The following is a 20,652-nucleotide window of genomic DNA, read 5'->3' as shown; positions in this document are numbered from 1 at the left end:
AAACCCAATAAATGTGCATAAATGAATCAGAAAGTCAGTATTTTAGGCCCCGTTTATTCATTCTCTGTTTGACTTTCTGTTGTAAAGCCCATCTAGACCTAAATTTGCTTATTGCTGAAAGAGGACAATTGATTAAGTAATTTCTAGGTGTCTTTCTAAGCATAAAATTCCACAACTAGGACTCTCTCATAGTTCCTTTGTTCATTTTTTTCCTTACAGGAATGCTTCTTACTTCCCTCATTCTATACCCTTTTTATTGTCTTCTCGGTGAGGACTTCTCAGATGACCAAATCTTTTTGGTTGTTTTAGTCTTTACAGTCAGTAGACCTTTAAGTTTGTTTTCTTAAATTCTTTTCTGTTATGTCATTTTATATCTTGGTTCCTCATCCAGTTTGTGAGTTCTTAGTGTGTTTTAAATTTCTGTTTTATCAGCCACATGTGAATCAGTGAAGTTAGAACACACCCTCTCACCATATACAAAAATATACAAAAATAAACTCAAAATGACTTATTAAAGACTTGAACATAAGACACTATACCATAAAACTCCTAGAAGAGAATTTAGGCAAGACATTTTCTGACATAAACATACCAATGTTTTAAGTCAGTCTCCCAAAGCAGTAGAAGTAAAAACAAAAATAAACCCCATGCACAGCAAAGGAAACCATGAACAAAATGAAAAGATCACCTATGAAATGGGAGAAAATATTTGCAAACTATGCAACTGACAAGGACTTAATTTCCAAAATATATAAACAACTCATAAAACTCAACAAGATAAAAATGGGCAAGACATACAGATGGCCAGTAGGCACACAAAAGGATGCTCAATACTGCTAATTATTAGAGAAATACAAATAAAAACTATAATGAGGTGCCACCTCATACCAGCCAGAATGGCCGTCATTAAAAGGTCTACAAATAACAAATGCTGGAGAGGATGTGGAATAAAGGAAATCCTCCTACACTTTCGGTGGGAATGTAAGTTGGTATGGCTCCTGTATCGAGGTTCCTCAGCAAACTGAAAGTAGAATTACCACAGCAACCCCACTCCTGGGCATATATCTGAACAAAACTGTAATTCAAAAAAATACACGCCACCCCTATGCTCCTAGCAGCACTATTCACAATAGCCAAGACACGGACGCAACCTAAATGTCCATCTACAGAGGAAAGGATAAAGAAGATACGGTACATAGATACAACCGAATTCTACTCAGCCATCAAAAAGAAGGAAGTAATGCCATTTGCGGCAACATGGATGGACCTAGAGATTATCATACTAAGTGAAGTAAATCAGACAGAGGAGAAATATCACATATCACATCACTTATATGTGGAATCTAAAATATGACAGAAACGAACCTATCCACGAAACAGAAACAGACTCTCAGACATAGAGAACAAACTTGTGGTTCCCAAGGAGAAGGGGGATGCGGGGGAGGATGGTGTGAGAGGTTGGGGTTAGCAGATGTAAGCTGTTACATCCAGAATGGATAAACAAGGTCCTACTGTATAGCACAGAAAACTATTCAGTGTCCTATGAAAAACCATAATGGAAAACAATGGTTTTAAAAAACTGAATGTATAGATATGTATAACTGAGTCAGTTTGCTGAACAGCAGTAAGCAGTAATTAACATTGTATGTCAACTGTACTTGAATAAAACAAATTTCTGTCCTATCTATAATCTCTGGGGTATCAAAGCATTTTCTGTATTTTTGTTGCTCACAATATTTTTACTATCTATTATAGTCACTCACAAAATTTGGCTGCTGACTATCATGTTTTTATATATTTTAAAACTTCATGCTAATCTGTTGCTTTTATTCATAAAATATTATTAATGTAAAACATTCTTCATAGAGTTGTCTATTTCCTAATGTATGTTTTTTTAATAAAAACTGGCTGTATGAATGTTATTAGAAAGGAACAGACCTTTTTTGGGGAGTGTAGTTGATTTAGTATTGTGTTAATTCTGGTATACAGCAAAGTGAATTGGTTGTACATATACCCACTCTTTTAGATTCTTTTCCCATATAGGTCATTACAAAATATTAAGTAAAGCTCCTTGTGCTATACAGTAAGTCCTTCTTGGTTATCCCTTTTATATATAGTAGTGTAGATATCAATCCCAGTCTCCCAGTTTATCCCTCGCCCACCCCGTTTCCCCCCTGGTAACCATAAAGTTTGTTTTCTACATCTGCGACTCTGTTTCTGAAGAACAGACACCATATCTTGTAAGATCTTCCCCCATGGTATTTTATACACATAATTGTATAATTATCTAGAGATTTTTGTTGTTTTATTTACAATTTCAAAGGTAAGTCTGACTTCATAAATTAATTTGTCTAGCGTCAGAGCCTTGCAATTCCTCCTCTATATTTCTATTAATAAGCAGTTTTACTAATGTTACTAAAAGCTTTAATCTCCAGTTTTGGCATTTGTTTTGCAGATGTTCTACTCATGGTTCCCCAGGACGAGAAGGCAACATTTCAGATGTACCACTTCCAGACAGTCCCAAGTAAGGTTAATTGATCAGCTTTGGGACCTCAAAGCTAGACTTAGTTTGGCACTGGGAGAGAAGGTTAAGAATTGAGGAAAGTATCAAATAGAAATGTAGTATCTGAATACTCTCTGCTCTACAGTTTGAGTCATCTTTCTGTTATATTGCTTTGCTCCATTCCACTTTCTGGTGTTTCCAAACCTTACAACGCTGATTCAAATAAAATATCAGTTCTCCTTGTTTCTCTTTCTCACCTTGTCATTCTGTTAAGTTTGAGTGCAGAAGCTTCCAGGTCCCCTTAAGTTATAGGTCACGAGGAAACAATGCAACACTGGTAAAGAGTATTTCAGGGGAGATTTGATGTGCAGAAATTTGGCAAGATGACTGAAAGCTCATTATTCCTATTCTTTCAGTCCCTGGCTGTCTTCCTCACTGACCGCTCCTTCTGTGGTAGCACCGGTCACTTTCGCGTCTATCGTAGAAGAAGAGCTACAGCAGGAAGCAGCTCTCATCAGAAGCCGAGAGAAGCCCTTGGCTTTGATTCAGGTAAGTAGCATGCCTGTTTGGGTTTAATTCAGGGTAAGAACTAGATACTGTATTTCATTCTTAGGTCTTAAGAAAATTCTATTTGTTTGCTTTGCAGAGGTGCAGGTATTTAGCACATCAAAATGTAAATGCAGTGTAAAACAAAACTGAAGCATTCAGCAAGTATTAATTGAAGGTATTCAGGATAATAAATTTAGAATTAAATTGTGTAAAGCTAATATTTTTAGCACTGGTGATGCTTAGGATTGTTTTAGTTTTTGAAAGTGACCAGTAGAGAACTTGGCCTTACCTGGCTCTCCACCTGTCTTCTGTATCAGTCAGAGTTCATGGGTTGTAAGCCACAGACACCCAGCCAGGCTAACTTAAGGAGAACAGAACTTATTTGAGAGACACTAAGATTCCATAGACTTAGCTGAAAACCAGAGAGCCAGGCTTAGGAAACAGACAAGACTCTTCGTTGTCCTAAAGAGCTCAAAGAGCTAGACAACTCATACAATAACAGGAAGTATCTCACAGGATGAGAGATTGCAATGAATGGATTCCATCAGCTATCTTCAGTTTCTTTTTCCTTCTGCTCAAGATTAAAATCAAGGAAAGGCGGGTATCTGATTATTCTAGCTCAGGCCTCAGCCCTTCTCCTTGCAGGATACCTATTGTGCTATATTGCAGGCATAGAAAGTGATAATTCAGAGTAAAGCAAGTTTTCTTCCCTTCCTCCTTTCAGATTGAGGAGCGTGCAATACAAGATTTGTTGGTTTTCTATGAAGCATTTGGCAACCCTGATGAGTTTGTCATTGTTGAAAGGACACCACAGGGACCACTGGCGGTACCTATGTGGAATAAGCATGGATGCTAGTACACCATGGGGTTGAGATACAAGTTTCATAAATTGTGATTGTTACAAGTAAATGCTGTGGAAAAAGAGTTCATATAAATTTGGTCATTCTGGATAGAATATGAAAGGATATAATTTCTTTACTGAATTTTAAGTATATAATGTTTGTATGATTAAAAAGAAATTCTTCAGAATTGTGATTTTAGTAACCTTTTATGTAAAAATGTGTGAGAGGAAAAACTTACTAGCTTAAGTTTAAGTAGAACTATTTCTTCTGAATAGTCTTAAAAGGAAAATATGAGTGATATAAGTGTAAAATGTAAGAGTGATGGATAAAAATAACTTTCATTTGGGATAAATAATTTAGAAGAGTTTTGCCAATTTTTTTTTTTTTTTTTTTTTTTTTAGTGTGGCATTGATGAGCTTAAAGTAGGAGCATCAGCCATTACTTCTGATCTGTTAATGGTCAAAATTTCGTGTTTGCTATAGTAGTTTTATGTCCCCATTCTTATGTCTTTTTTCATCAGGCTTTGGGTTCTAGCCTGATTTTTAAAGCTTGAGCTGTTTGAATGCCATATTATTTCAGTTTGAACAGCACATTCTCCATTTTGCATTGATCTGTGGAGTATTGTAGAAAGGAAATAAAACTATTCTGAGCAGCTTAGTCTAAGATAAAATTAGGAGTCATTGTGGGGATTGTTTTTTGATAGGGAGAGGAGACCTTATAAAAAGCCTAATTGTGAAAGAATCAGTTCCTAAAGGTGTTAAAATTTTCTAGAATAAATGCTTAATTATACATACAAGAATTGAACAGTGTGGAAGAAGTTTGGTTTATAGTTACCTTTGCAATGTTACATAGTTAAATTTTCTGAGCCTGGATTATATGAACAGACAGAAACATTGTTTTCTTTACAGTATGCTGTTTGTGTTGTTTTTGAGTGGTTAAAATTTTAAAACAACAAATGTTAAATCTGCTCCGGCGCCTAGACAAATTGCAAAGGTTAATGTTTGTGGGAAATAATAAGCCTAGGGGAACATACAGGCAAATCACTGCTGTAATTAGGTTGATGAAATATGGCTGAAATTAACAACACTTGAGCTTTTTAGCTCCGCCCAAAGCAGCAAACTTGTAAGCAAATGTGCAATAAAAAATAATCTTGATCCATTTCACTGTTGTGTGTTTGATATCTTGTACTCTACTGACATCTATTATAGGAAGAATTACCAGTGATTCTTCTTAATACCATATATTGTAGCCAATACTTAAAAGGGCAATTTTCCTAAAATGCATCTGTGAAATGTTTTATATTATGTACGTTTGAGTAAATTGAGAAGAAACGACTTTTGTAATGTGTTATTGATGTTGCTGTAAAGAGATTTTCTGAAGTAATTTTACTGCATTTGAACCTCTTATTCTTCCATGCATCATGGTATCTTTAAAGATGCGATAAAGTGATGATTTTCCTGGTGTGCTCCTTGCTGCCTGGGAAGCACCCTAAGGGCCTTTAGTGGATGGGATGTGAAGGAGGGGCAGGGGCTGACCAAGTCTCTGGGGTTTTAGGTCTTTACCAACCCCATTTAGGGTAATTGCACTTTATGACCTGTTTTATATAGTAGAGTATTATATAAAACTTCATTTGGCAGGGGTGGAAAGAGTTCTTTTGCTATTGAAATGAAAGGTGAACACTGCTATAAACTGATTCGTAAATGATTGCATGAAAGCAACCTGATACATTGGGACCAAAAAGCCTAGGGAAGTAATGGGTTTTTTTCCCCTAACATTATTCAGCCTACAATAATTAATTCATCTTTAATCTCATGAATTGGAGAAAGTCTTAAAACTCTAGAAGTGGGCAATTTAAGGGATCAGTGGGATGAAGAGGTTTTTAAGATTGACGACACGTGTAGAACTCCTTAGCCTGGAAAGGTGTTGACTGGATGGAGAATTGCTGGGGATAGAAGTGTCAGAGCAGTATATGCTTAAAATTTGCAAGATCAAGAAGTCTACAAAACAGATAGTCATATTTTTTGACAAAATACTAGGATTTAGGACTTATTGTAAAAAGGAACAACAATAGTTACAGTCAGTTGAGAAAGGTATTGCTACTTAATAGTTAATACCTGGGTTTGTTCTATAACTCTTCTGGAAGCTGGGGTATATTTTTTAGCTCATGAGAAGTGGATTGATAGCCGATTCATAAAATTTTAGATCTGAAGAAGCCTAGTAGATCAACACTGTGTATCTTTTTATTGTATAAATTAAAGAGTGTGAACTCCAGAGAAAAGGAGTAATGAGAATTCTGTCTTTTCAGTCTGGTCTGCCTACAGCTACACCAGACTGCCTCTTTCTAATTGTCTATAGTAATTTAGCCAAGACTAAGAAAATATTAAAAGACACTTAGTGAAAATAAATATAATCTGGAAGCCTCCAGAATTATCAATTTAAGAGCTATTTTCAGAAGAAACTACCACAACCTTCCACCAAGGAACTGGGGATAAGGATCCAAGATATTCATGGTAATGTTTATGTGTATCTTTTGCTTGAAAATGACCACCAAACTATATCTTAGACCCTATACATACTTCATTTTCTTACATGTTGTTACTTGGCAAAGCTGAATTCTTGTCAGTTTTGCCTTTCCCCAACTTTCTGATCTTTTTTATTTCCTTCTCTCTTAATCTGTCATTCTCCTAAGTCATGAACTTTTGAATTCTTTGTCTCTTTCACCATTTTGCCCCTATATTTACTGTCCAACTCCTATCAGTTCTGTCTCTGCAATATCTTTTATCTAATATTTTTCATTTCATTCTTATCAGTACTGCTCTGTTGTATGTCCTAAGTCTCTCAACGTTCTGAAAATTCTTGGTGTCAGGATCCCTTTATAATGATTAAAATTTTTGAGGACCCCAAACAACTTTCATTTATATTGATTACATATCTATCACATATAATGTATTGCAAGTTACAGCAGACTGTAAAATTTTAATTCATTAAAAAATCATAAACCAACACATGCTAACATAAATAACATTTCTAATGAAAATGTAACTTACAAAAACAAAATTACACAAGTGAGCTTGTTTTACATTTTCATATATAAAAATATGTAACTCAATATTTCAGGTTTAGGTCTTTACCACCTGGTTTAATAGAGGACCCCTAGACTCTCATATCTACTTCCACATTTAATCTGGCATGAAAACAAAAGTCATGTAGTGTCTGGAAACTTGAAAGATTGAGATTGAAAAAGGCAAATAACATGAGTAGTTTTGATCTCGCCAACTCCTGAAAGGTTGAGAAAGCGGTCCAGTTAACTGCCAGAGTCCCTTAACTGCCACCTTATTCTCTTTCTCCTGGTCCAAGACATTCAACTCTTTAGCTTTCAAAATAATACCCCCAAAAGTATATTTTCCTGCTCTGAAAACTTAAGTTACTCCCTCTGTACTTTGCTCATCTTGGGCTTCCAGTGATTTTTTTTTTTTTTAATCTATATGTATATATAGTGGTAGAGCCAAACCTGACCTGGTGTTTCTTCCAAATAGGCTTCAAGTTTTTTCATGCATATTTCTACCTAAATTTTTCTTCCTGTTCACCTATTGAAATTCTACCCATCTATGACCCTAATTCTATCTTTCTTATAAAGTTTTTCCCTTCTCATACCACCTCAAAAAGTAGAATAAAATAGCACACATGGATCAGTTATGTTCCCATTTCCTCTGAACACTTTATACCTTTTAGGGAATTTGTCATATTCTGCCATTATTTTTGTTTTTCTGTTAGTCCTTATCTTTTACTGTTACTTATAGTTTGAAGGCATAGAACTAGGCACTCTTTTCTTCCTGGTGTGTATTTAAATCATTACACTTGAACCATTATACAGACATAAGTGCACAAGAGAAAAATATAGTCTGAAAACTTACTGATTTACCACTAGGTCAAGAAATGGACCATTAACAGCCCCTTGGAAAAGAGGTGCTAGATTTGATTTGCGAGTATTTCATGGAGGATTTTTGTTCCTGTAATTCATGATATTGGTCTGTGGTTTTCTTTTGCTCTTTTTTCTACCTTTAGAATTAGTTTAATGATGGCCTCATAGATTGTTCTAAGTAGTCCCTTTTTCCTATGTGTCCTGGAATTTGGATATGGATTTTGTGGAAAGGTTTTAAATTATTAATTCAGTTTCTTTTTCTTTCCATGTTTTACACCTATTGAGATTTTCTGTATCTTGAGTGAGTTTCAATAATTTCTATGTTTAGGAATTTTTCTAATTCATCTAAATTGTCTAGTTTGTTGGCATAAAGTTGTTGCTAGCATTTACTTCTAATCCTTTTAAATTATGTAAAGTTGGTGGTGAGGTCCCCACTTTCATTCTTGATTTTGGTAGTCTGTTTTTCTTTTTTCCCTTGATCATATCAATTTTATTGTTTTGTTCAAAGAACCAACTTTGTGGTTCCTTTTGATCTTTCCCTGTTGTGCCTGCATCGTCCTTGGTTTCAACCCTGATCTTTATTATTTCCCTTTTTCTGCTTGCTTTAGGTTTAATTTGCTCTTCTTTCTCTAGATGTTTAAACTTAGATTATTGATTTAAGGTCTTTCTTCTTTCTAAAACATAGGCATTTAAAGCTATAAATTTGCCAGTAAACACTGCTCTAGCTGCATTCTGTAGTTCAAAATATTTTCTGATTTCTTCTTGATTTCATTTTTGAACCAAGGATTATTTAAAGTATGTTGTTTAATTTCAAAATATTTGGGAATTTTCCCCCAATATCCTTTTATTGTTGATTTCTAATTTAATTGTTAAATTTGGATCTTGTATTGTTTCAGTCCTTTAAATTTATTGAGACCTGTCTTACCATCTAACATATATATAATCTATCCTGGAGAAAGTTCCATTGTATTCATGAGAAGAGTATGACTAAATTGATATCAACCTCTATGAAATGATAGCTTCGGGACTCTGTATGTTTCTTACATTGAGAACATAAATTTGTTGCCTAAATAAAGGACAAGAATATATGCTGAAGAAAAAAAGGGGTGGGTGATTCTAGACGTATTCTATTTGTACCTCAGACCCATTCTCTGTTCTTCTTCCCACTACTACGTCTTAATAGGGTTGAACTCTAGGATTTTACCAGCCAGGATTAGGGAACCTCTGGTTTCTGGTTATATTAGCCAGTTTAGAACACCAGCAAAATACTGGCTTATTGACAGGAGGAAAAAGTTTTTTCTTCCCCTGCCCTTTACCTCCATGGTATTGCTATGGGCCGTATGTCTCAGGCAGGTCACAGCTCCTCAGGTAGCTCACTCTCCACACAGCACTTTCTCTCCAGATTCTGTTTGCCTTCACGCATTCCATTCTAGGACTGGCAAAAGATCTCCCATTGTTTCCAGCCTAGGTTACTGCCAGTATCCATTGCGACCACACTTTATAAAAGAATCCTTCAATAGTTTACCAGGTTGAGAGTACTTTTTCCTGCTAGGACTCTTAACTAATTTAGAGATGATCCAAGTAATGGAGAAAAGTAACAGAATGTAGAGGTTTTGATTCCAGGATATCATTTAGAAACTTGGCAGTGAATAGATAGATGCATGAGACACAGACATAATGGTTAGATAGGGCACTTGTTTTGTGTTTTAAAAAATTGAAGTCTCTGCATCCAGACAACAGGAGGTGGGAAGTCAGTGCTTATAGAGGGTGCTGGGAAAAGAGGAAATAACTGTAGAATGGGGATGAAGATGGAAGCAGCAGTACAAAGTAAAACTTGTGGGAAAGGAGAGAAGTGCTTTCTATTTCTAAACTGCAGGGAAGAAACTGGATAATCTCTAATAGTGGTTCTCAGATTGTCTCCACATCAGCAACATCAGCATCACTGGGAACTTAAGAGAAATGCAAAGTATTGGGCTCCACTCTAATTCTATGGAATCCAAAATGTGTAGAGTGAATCCCCACAGTCAGTGCTTCAGCAAGGCCTCCAGGTGATTCTGATGTGTGCCGTGTTACTTCAACACTAAAACCAAGCAAAGGTGCCACAATAAAAGGAAGCTACAGGCCAATATCCCTGATGAACATAAAGACAAAAATCCTTGACAAAATATTATGAAACTGAATTCAAAAATACATGAAGAGGATTATTCACTATGATGAAGTGAAATTTATTTCAGGGATGCAAGAATGATTCAACATCTAATCAATGTGATCTACCACAAAATGAAGAATAAAAATCATCTCAGTAGATGCAGAAAGAGCATTTGACAGAATCCAACATACATTTGTGATGACTCTCAACAAAGTGGGTTTAGAGGAAAAGTACTATATGACAAGCTCACAGCCAGCATCATACTCAACAGTGAAAAGCTAAAAGCTTTTCCTCTAAGATCAGGAACAAAACATAGATGCCAATTCTCACTGCTTTTATTTAACAGAGTTTTGGAAGCCCTAGAGCAATTAGGCTAAATAAATAAAAGGCACTGAAATTGGAAAGGAAAAAGTAAAATTTCACTATTTGCAGGTAACATGATATTATTTACAGAAAACACTAAAGACTCCACCAAAAAACTGCTAGAATAAATGAATTTAGTATAGTTGCAGTGTAAGAAATCAACATATAAAAGTCTGTTGTGCTTCTACACATTAATAAAGAACTGTTAGAGGAATTAAGGAAATCCCATTTATAATTGCACCAAGAGGAATAAAATACTTCTGGATAAATATAACCAAGGAGGTGAAACACCTGTTAAAACTAAAATACTGATGAAAGAAATTGAAGAAGACACAAACAAGTGAAAAAATATTTTGTGCACATGAATTGGAAGAATTAATTGTTAAAATGTTCACATTACTCAAAATATCTACAGATTCAATGCAATCCCTATCAAAATTTCCATGGCATTTTTCACGAAAATAGAACAAACCTAAAATTTTAATGGAACCACAAAGAACTCAAATAGCTAAAGCAATATTGAGCTGGTGGCAGCACACTTCTGATTTTAAAGCTGAAGAAATCAAAAGTAGATACATAGGTCAACAAAACAGAATAGAAACCTACACACATATGGCCAATTAATTTATGACAAAGGAAACAAGATTATACAAGAAAAGGTGTTGGGAAAACTGGACAGCATATGCATAAGAATGAAATGACTACTGTCTTATATAAAAAATGACAATGGATTAGATTTAAATGAAATATGTGAAACCATAAAATCGGGGGGAAAAATGGTGGTAGGTGGTCTTGGTGACGGTTTTTTAGATTTGTCACCAGAAGCAAAGGTAATGGAAGCAAAAACAAAGAAGTGGGACTACATCAAACTAAAAAGCTTCTGTACAGCAAAGTAAACCAACAAAATCAAAAGGCAACCTACTAAATTAGAGAAGGTATTTTCAACTTATATATCTGATAAGAGAATAATAGCCAAAATGTATAAAGAACAAATGTATGAAGAACATACAACTCAGTAGCAACACAAAAACACATACTGATTAAAAAATAGAGTACCTGAACAGACACTTTTTCAAAAAATACTTAACAGATGGCCATGAAAAGGTCTCAACACTATTAATCATCAGGGAAATGCAAATCAAGAACATAATGAGACTTCACCCTACACCTGTTAGAATGGCTATTATCAAATAAACATTTTGGCAAGAATGTAGAGATGGAACCCTTGTGAGCTGTTGGCATGAGTGAAACTGGTGCAGCCACTATGGAAAAAAAAAATGGAGGTTCCTCAAAAAATTAAGAGTTACCATATGATCCAGTAATTCTGCTTCTGGGTATTTATCTGAAGAAAATGAAAATACTCAGCATTAATTACAATAGTGAAAGTAAGGAAATAAACGAAGTGTCCACTGATGGATAAAGAAACTGTGATACACACACACACACACACACATACCCAGAGTGGAATATTCAGTCATAAAAAAGGGAAATCTTGCTGTTTGCAACAACATGGATGAACCATGAGGGCATTATGTTAAGTGAAACAGGTCAGATGGGAAAGGCATATACTGTTATGTGTTATTAAGAAAAACACGAAAAAACCTGAGCTCAGAGAACAGATTGCTAATTGCCAGACGTAGGAGGTGAAGGTTGGGCAAAACGGGTGAAGGGATGCAAAAGGTACTAATTTCCAGTTATAAAAAAAATAAGTCATGGAGTGTCATGTACAGCACTGTACAAAATTTTTGTGACTAGGTATGGTGACAGATGTTAATTAAGTTCATTGTGGTAATCATTTCACAATATATGTGAATACTGAGTCATTTGGTTGTACACCTGAAACTAATGTTTATGTCAGTTATACCTCAAAAAAAATTTCCTAGTGCCGTTATTCTTTGCTTGAAAATAAAAAATAAATGGCTCAGGCTAAGACTGTGTGGAAAAAATTATAGGGTCGAACTCAATTTCAAATATTCAAGATAGACCATGACTTCTTAAGTAATCAGATACTCTGTTTTACAATCTCCCTTCACCCATGTTTTATATATGTTTATGTGCATATAGAAATAAAGAAATAGAGGAAAACAATAGAATGGAAAGACTGGAGATCTCTTCAAGAAAATTTGAGATATCAAGGAAACATTCATGCAAAGATGGGCACAATAAAGGACAAAAATGGTAAGGACCTAACAGAAGCAGAAGAGATTAAGAAGAGGTGGCAAGAATATACTGTACAAAAGAAAGTACTGAAGAACTGTACAAAAAAAGGTCTCAGTGACCTGGATAACCATGATGGTGTGGCCACTCTCCTAGAGGCAGACATCCTGGAGTGTGATGTCAAGTGGGCCTCAGGAAGCATTACTACAAACAAAGCTACTGGAGGTGATGAAATTCCAGCTGAGCTATTTCAAATCCTAAAAGGTGATGCTGTTGAAGTGCTGCACTTAAGATGTTAGCAAAATGGGAAAACCGGGGCCAAAGGATTGGAAAAGGTCACTTTTCATTCCAATTCCAAGGAAGGATAATGCCAAAGAATGTTCAAACTACCGTACGATTGTGCTCATTTCACATCCTAGCAAGGTAATGCTCAAAATCCTTCAAGTTAGGCTTCAGCAATACACGAACCAAGAATAAAATACTCAGGAATATATCTACCTAAAGAAACAAAAGACCTATATATAGAAAACTATTAAGCACTGGTGAAAGAAATCAAAGAGGACACAAATAGATGGAGAAATATACCGTGTTCATGGATCAAAAGAATCAATATAGTGAAAATGAGTATACTACCCAAAGCAATCTATAGATTCAATGCAATCCCTATCAAGCTACCAATGGTATTCTTCAGAGAACTAGAACAACTAATTTCACAATTTGTATGGAAATACAAAAAACCTCGAATAGCCAAAGCAATCTTGAGAAAGAAGAATGGAACTGGAGGAATCAACTTGCCTGACTTCACGCCCTACTACAAAGCCACAGTCATCAAGACAGTATGGTACTAGCACAAGGACAGAAATATAGATCAATGGAACAAAATAGAAAGCCCAGAGATAAATCCACGCACCTATGGACACCTTATCTTTGACAAAGGAGGCAAGAATATACAATGGAGAAAAGACAATCTCTTTAACAAGTCGTGCTGGGAAAACTAGTCAACCACTTGTAAAAGAATGAAACTAGAACAATTTCTAACACCATACACAAAAATAAACTCAAAATGGATTAAAGATCTAAACGTAAGACCAGAAACTATAAAACTCCTAGAGGAAAACATAGGCAAAACAGTCTCCGACATAAACCACAGCAGGATCCTCTATGACCCACCTCCCAGAATATTGGAAATAAAAGCAAAAATAAACAAATGGGACCTAATTAAAGTTAAAAGCTTCTGCACAATAAAGGAAACTATAGCAAGGTGAAAAGACAGCCCTCGGAATGGGAGAAAATAATAGCAAACGAAGCAACGGACAAAGAATTAATCTCAAAAATATACAAGCAACTCCTGCAGCTCAATTCCAGAAAAATAAACGACCCAATCAAAAAGTGGGCCAAAGAACTAAACAGACATTTCTTCAAAGAAGACAGACAGATGTCTAACAAACACATGAAAAGATGCTCAACATCACTCATTATCAGAGAAATGCAAATCAAAACCACAATGAGGTACCATTTCACGCCAGTCAGAATGGCTGCTATCCAAAAGTCTACAAGCAATAAATGCTGGAGAAGGTGTGGAGAAAAGAGAAGCCTCTTACACTCTTGGTGGGAATGCAAACTAGTACAGTCACTATGGAGAACAGTGTGGAGATTCCTCAAAAAACTGGAAACAGAACTGCCATATGACCCAGCAATCCCACTGCTGGGCATACACACCGAGGAAACCAGAATTGAAAGAGACACGTGTACCCCAATGTTCATCGCAGCACTGTTTATAATAGCCAGGACATGGAAGCAGCCTAGATGTCCACCAGCAGATGAATGGATAAGGAAGCTGTGGTACATATACACAATGGAATATTACTCAGCCATTAAAAAGAATACATTCGAATCAGTCCTAATGAGGTGGATGAAACTAGAGCCTATTATACAGAGTGAAGTAAGCCAGAAAAAAAAACACCAATACAGTATACTAACGCATATATATGGAATTTAGTAAATCGGTTAAGATAACCCTGTATGCGAGACGGCAAAAGAGACACAGATGTTTAGAACAGTATTTTGGACTCTATGGGAGAGGGTGAGGGTGGGATGAATAGGAGAATGGCATTGAAGCATGTAAATTATCATATGTGAAACAAATCACCAGTCCAGGTTCGATGCATGGTACAGGGTGCTCAGGGCTGGTGCACTGGGATGACCCAGAGGGATGGGATGGGGAGAGAGGTGGGAGGGGGGTTCTGGAAGGGGAACACATGAACACCCATGGCAGATTCATGTCAATGTATGGCAAAACCAATACAATATTGTAAAGTAAAAAAATAGATAAATAAATAAATTAAAAAAAAAAAAGAATTTCCAGACATATATATATATATATAAACTGGGTTTAGGAAAGGCAGAGGAACCAGAGATCAAATTTCCAACATTCATTAGATAATAGAGAAAGCAAGGGAATCCCAGAACAGACATCTGCTTCACTGACTATGCTAAAGCCTTTGACTGTGTGGATCACAAGAAACTGTAGAAAATTCTTAAAGAGATGGGAATACCAGACGACCTTACCTGTCTCCTGAGAAACCTGTATGCAAGTTAAGAAGCAACAGTTAGAACTGGACGTGGAACAACGGAATGGTTCAAAACTGGGAAAGGAGTACAATAAGGCTGTACATTGTCACCCTGGTTATTTAACTTCTATGCAGAGTATATCATGTGAAATACCAGGCTGGATAAATCACAAGCTGGAATCAAGATTGCTGGGAGATACAGCAACAACCTCAGATATTAGAGTTGTAACTAATGGCAGAAAGTAAATATGAACTAAAGAGCCTCTTGATGAGGGTAAAAGAGGAGAATGAAAAGCTGGCTTAAACTCAACATTCAAAAAACTATGGCAAAAAGAAGGGGAAGAAGTTGGAACAGTGACAGATTTTATTTCCTTGGGCTCCAAAATCACTGTGGACAGTGACTGAAGCCATGAAATTAAAAGATGCTTGCTCCTTGGAAGGAAAGCTATGACAAACCTAGACAGCATATTAAAAAGATACCACTTTGCCAACAAAAGTCCGTCTAGTCAAAGCTACGTTTTTTCCAGTAGTCATGTAGGAAGGTGAGAGTTGGACCATAAAGAAGGCTGAGTGCAGAAGAATTGATGCTTTCAAATTGTAGTGTTGAAAAAGACTCTTGAGAGTCCTTGGACAGCAAGATCCAACCAGTCAGTCCTAAAGGAAATCAACCCTGAATACTCATTGGAAGGACTGGTGATGAAGCTGAAGCTCCAGTACATTGGGTCACCTGATGAGAAGAGCTGACTCACTGGAAAAGACCCTGTTGCTGGGAAAGATTGAAGGTGGGAGGAGAAGGGGACGACAGAGGATGAGATGGTTACATGGCATCACCAACTAAATGGACATGAGTCTGAGCAACCTCCAGGAGATGGTGAAGGACAGAGAAGCCTGGCGTGTTGCAGTCCATGGGGCCGCAGAGTGGAATACGACATAAGGACTGAACAGCAGTGTATACAGAAGCTTTATAGATTCTCTGTGTGTGTGGTGTGCACGTGCTCAGTCATGTCCAAGACTTTGCGATCCCATGGACTGCAGCCTTCCAGGCTCTTCTGTCTATGGAATTCTCCAGGCAAGAATACTGGAGTGGGTTGCCATCCATTTCCTACTCTAGGGGATCTTCCCAACCCAGGGATCAAACCCATGTCCCTAGAGTCTCCTGCTTTGGCAGGCAGATTCTTTACCACTGTGCCTCCTGGGGAGTCCTTCGATTCCATACCTAGTATAATTATCTTTAAATTTGAAGTTAATTTGTATAGATAATGAAGAAGTGGATACATTTTAAATGGTTGTTAATATCAACTTATCGGAGAAGGCAATGGCACCCCACTCCAGTACTCTTGCCTGGAAAATCCCATGGACGGAGGAGCCTGGTAGGCTACAGTCCATGGGGTTGCTAAGAGTCGGACACGACTGAGCGACTTCACTTCCACTTTTCCCTTTCATGCATTGGAGAAGGAAATGGCAACCCACTCCAGTGTTCTTGCCTGGAGAATCCCAGGGACGGCGGAGCCTGGTGGGCTGCCGTCTGTGGGGTTGCACAGAGTCGGACACGACTGAAGCGACTTAGCAGCAGTAGCAGCAATATCAACTTATAATGCAAATGATTTTCCAAATGTTTAAAATTTTTCTTAAGCTATGGAGCTTAATGTAGTATTTTTGTATTTGAAGCTCCTAAAAAATAAAATCCGGTAAACATAGTCCTTTTAAAATAGATGGCATTTGAAATAGATGGCAAATATATTGTCCCTTTTAAAAGATTCGGCCAGGAACTTCCCTGGTGGTCCAGCAGCTAAGAATCCTCCTGCCAATTCAGGTGACTTGGGTTCAATCCCTGGTCTGGGAGGATTCCACACGCCGAGAGGCAGTCAGGCCGTGCACCACAACAAGAGAAGTCATCGCAATGAGAAGCCCACGCTCTGCAGCTGGAGAGGAGCCCCTGCTTGCCACAACTAGAGAAAGTGCCCTCGCAGCAACAAAGACCCAGCACAGCCAAAAATAAAACTAGTTTTTAAAGATTCAGCTAAAAATACTAAGAGAATCTACAGTCCTTTCATCTCTACATGAGATAATGGAAAAAAAGTGGTGTAAACTTTTACTTAACAGCAATTTTGTAGGCACAATTTAGTGTGTACTAGAATTTCTAGTTTTAGGATAGAGAAAAGACATCTTTCGCTTTCTCTTGAAAATCACCTCTAAATTCTAAGAAAAGCAAGAAGCAAACACACAGTTCATTTTTGATCAAATCAGGAGATATCTCCAAGACTGTCCCACAGGGTAGGAAGACAGAATGAGTGTGGGTCCCATCAAACTTGTAGTAGAATGGCCTCCACTTTTATTAGTTGATTATAACTCCACAAAGCCCCTGTTCTTTTAAGTATTTTCTCCTTTTTAAGTTGGTTCTGATTTGAGCTCTTCTGGGTCCAATATATCTATCCTGAGTTTTTAAAAAATTTCCCCCAAAGAGTAGACTTGGTCATCCAGTTTGATAAGTTTCAGTAATTGTGGGTCAGCCGATAGAACTGACTTGTAATAAACATCAGTATGCTGCAAGCTCGTGGCCCAAGCCATCTCAGTATCAGGCTGACCCCAAAACAGCATCTCGCTGGCTCATCACCAGTTCTACTAACTGTGGCCATGTTGCAACCCACAAAGCACAGCCTCACTTTCTCTGCAGTGATTGTGTGTGTGTGTGTGTTTTCCCCAGTTGACTGGAAAGGGCCAGAACTAACTTACCTTGCAAAAATAAGTACTGGAGATCTACTATTTCAGCACAGTGCCTATAGCTAACAGGATGATTATATACTTAAAACATGCAGATCATGTATTCTCAGACACATGCAAAATACTATTACAGGGGGTGGGAGGAAACTGGGACGTGATGGGGGATTTGTCAGTAACCTTGATGGTGGTGGTGCTTTCACGGTGTGTTCTCATTTCCAAACTCATCAAGTTGTATAAATATGTACAGCTTTTTATGTATCAATCATACTTCAATAAAGTGGTTTTAAAAATAAGTAGAATTAAAAAAGAAGGAACAGGAGAGCTGAAAGTGATACCTCTGAGCTGGGGTTGGGAGCCACTTTTGGCACACATCTTTTTAGCAGGGTTTGACTTCTAAGCTCTGCAAGTGTATGTTACTGATAAAATTTAAAGATTGTAAAGTTAACTATGAACTCAAAAATGTAGTAAGTAGATAGGTGGCTTTATAGAAAAGAGAACCAGACTTAATTTTTGCTCAGTATAAATACTGGTCTACCCTGTGTTTAATCTTAAAACTTGAAACTATGTAAAGCAAGTGCCCTGAACTTGGTTAGCATGAAAGTTCGAAATATTAAGCCAAGTTTCCTCCATAAAATAAGCCCCAGTTTCAGAAAACATACAAGTATTAGACATCTGTCTTCACTCTATGTTGTAACTGTGTTAGATATTTTAAGGCAAAAATCTGTGGTGGAGTGTAACAAACATTTAGATTATTTATATATATATATATATAAATCTTATTCTTAGTCCTGAGTATACTTTATTTTTCTTAATTTATTTTTAATTGGAGAATAATTGCTTTACAATATTGTGTTGGCTTCTGCCACACAGCAACATGAATCAGCCATAAGTATACACATGTCCCCTCTCTCTTGAACCCCTCCCCGAACCCCCCACCCCATCCCACCCCTCGGCTGTCACACGGAACCACATTGAGCTCCCTGTGTTATATAGCAGCTTCGCATTACATATGGTAATGTATATGTTTCAATGCTCTGAGTACACTTCAGACTTGTTAAAGTAAAACTAAATTTTGAATCCTATTCTGGTGCATTAATAATATGAAGAGAGGTAAATTGTGGATTCTGTGAGGTTACCAATATATGCCACATAGTTATAGCAGCTGCTGCTGCTGCTAAGTCGCTTCAGTCGTGTCCGACTCTGTGCGACCCCATAGACGGCAGCCCACCAGGCTCCTCTGTCCATGGGATTTTCCAGGCAAGAGTACTGGAGTGGGGTGCCATTGCCTTCTCCAAGTTATAGCAGCAGAGAAGCAGATATGAACAAACCCTTTTCTAATAAGTGTATTAATTGCTGGGTCTTCCTATATGGACTACCTGGGTCAGTAAAGAAAATAAATCCAAAGCAGAAAGTTAAGAAAGTCAGTTAAAATTTATGAATGCTTCAAGTTGATTTCTATCAAGGTTAAGCACTTTTAAAATGGGTTTTAAATTTCGTGTTTGATTTGAGCCTTAGATTCTTCTTTGGAATTGCTCTTTTAAGAAATTGTGAATGCTAAAAGTATTCCAAAATTAGAAATAAGAAGCTTATAGGTTACTGGGATAGTAACCAAAAGTCCAAATTTCATGTTTTGATATAATTAAAAGTCTCCATATGAGGCACTATCTTTCATATTCATAGTAACAGATGGCACATTGGTTTAGAATTTTCAAGTTGTGAATTGTATCACAACTGTTAGCTTAAGAACTGGAAAAGGTACCTTTTTAGGTTTTTCTTTAGGCATTCTGTATGAAAACAGTAGGTGAGTAAATGTTTAACAGAATTACATAAAGTGCATTTATTTTGTTTTCTTTTTATTGTGAGCTAAGTAGCTTTAAAAAGTCTGAAAGCAAAAACAAAGTTCTGTTTTTGTGTTATAAACCAAGCCATAAACTTCAAATCAAGCTAAATTTTGCTATACTCCATTATTTAGCTTATTTTAATGACCCAATTTAAAGTTCTGGGAAACAATGTATCCTAGAATATTATAAAATTATGTTTTGTATACCTTAGGACAAAGAGGAAGTAATCTATATCCTCACTGGAAAAAATCATTTATTAATAAGATAGAAAATAAGAGCATCTTAAGATCAATTCATAAACAATTTATGCCTAATATTAGTAATTGTCCTAGTTTAGAACCTTTCAAAGTATGCTCTAGGTAGAAGTTACAGACAGTACTATTAAAAATAAACACACTATTCATTACTGTAACTCAACCCTGAACTTCTTGCATAATATTTTGAGGAAATAAATCTTATTTTCCTTTAATTTTTAGAGAAAAAACGGTTTCCTAGCTATTACATCTCTAAAGTGCTGTTTGTTACCTATGTCACTAGCTTCAGTTTGTGATTTAAACATTTAAAAAATAATTTTCAAACAAGTTACTAATCGCACTTGTCAATAAAAATAGAAAAACACTCAAGTTTTATAACTCTAGTATTCCTTTTATTTCCAATGCCAATGAAATGGAAATAACATTCAGCTGGAGTGAAAAATGAATTTTCCTTTACCTTCTAAGAATAACATGTAACAGTGACCAGCCTGGCTTTGCTCATTACTCTGAAGCTATGACCATAAAATAGAATATTTGACTCATTTTGCATCCTTAGAAATAGAAAAGTTTTAGAGGCAAAGAGGCATTTAGTATGATTCATATTTTATGTATGTCCATAACTATGTATCTAAAACCATCAACATCACACTCACCACCAAACATCTGTTTAAAAAGCTACTGTATGTGCTGTGTGCTTGGTTGCTCAGTCATGTCCAACTCTCTGCAGTCCCATGGACTGTAGTCTGCCAGGCTCCTCTGTCCTTGCAATTTCCCAGGCAAG

The 20,652-nt window shown here is 36.6% G+C and overlaps 1 protein-coding gene across 5 annotated transcripts in view; it reads left to right on the top strand.

Moving 5' to 3' along the window:
* IBTK (inhibitor of Bruton tyrosine kinase) overlaps positions 1-5,057 on the top strand; it is a 94,328-nt gene extending 89,271 nt beyond the window's left edge. For all 5 annotated transcript variants that reach the window (XM_081530422.1, XM_081530424.1, XM_081530423.1 and 2 more), the window contains 3 exons: positions 2,456-2,524; positions 2,920-3,052; positions 3,777-5,057. In XM_081530422.1, the coding sequence (XP_081386548.1) occupies positions 2,456-2,524; positions 2,920-3,052; positions 3,777-3,908 (334 nt within the window). In that variant the 3' untranslated portion in view covers positions 3,909-5,057. The remainder of the gene's footprint in view (positions 1-2,455; positions 2,525-2,919; positions 3,053-3,776) is intronic.
* Positions 5,058-20,652: the final 15,595 nt, after the last annotated feature.

Source organism: Giraffa tippelskirchi, chromosome 9, assembly GCF_054371585.1.
Source record: "Giraffa tippelskirchi isolate mGirTip1 chromosome 9, T2T-mGirTip1v1.2.pri, whole genome shotgun sequence".
NCBI lineage: Eukaryota > Metazoa > Chordata > Mammalia > Artiodactyla > Giraffidae > Giraffa > Giraffa tippelskirchi.
This window is presented reverse-complemented; position numbering and strand designations above follow the sequence as displayed.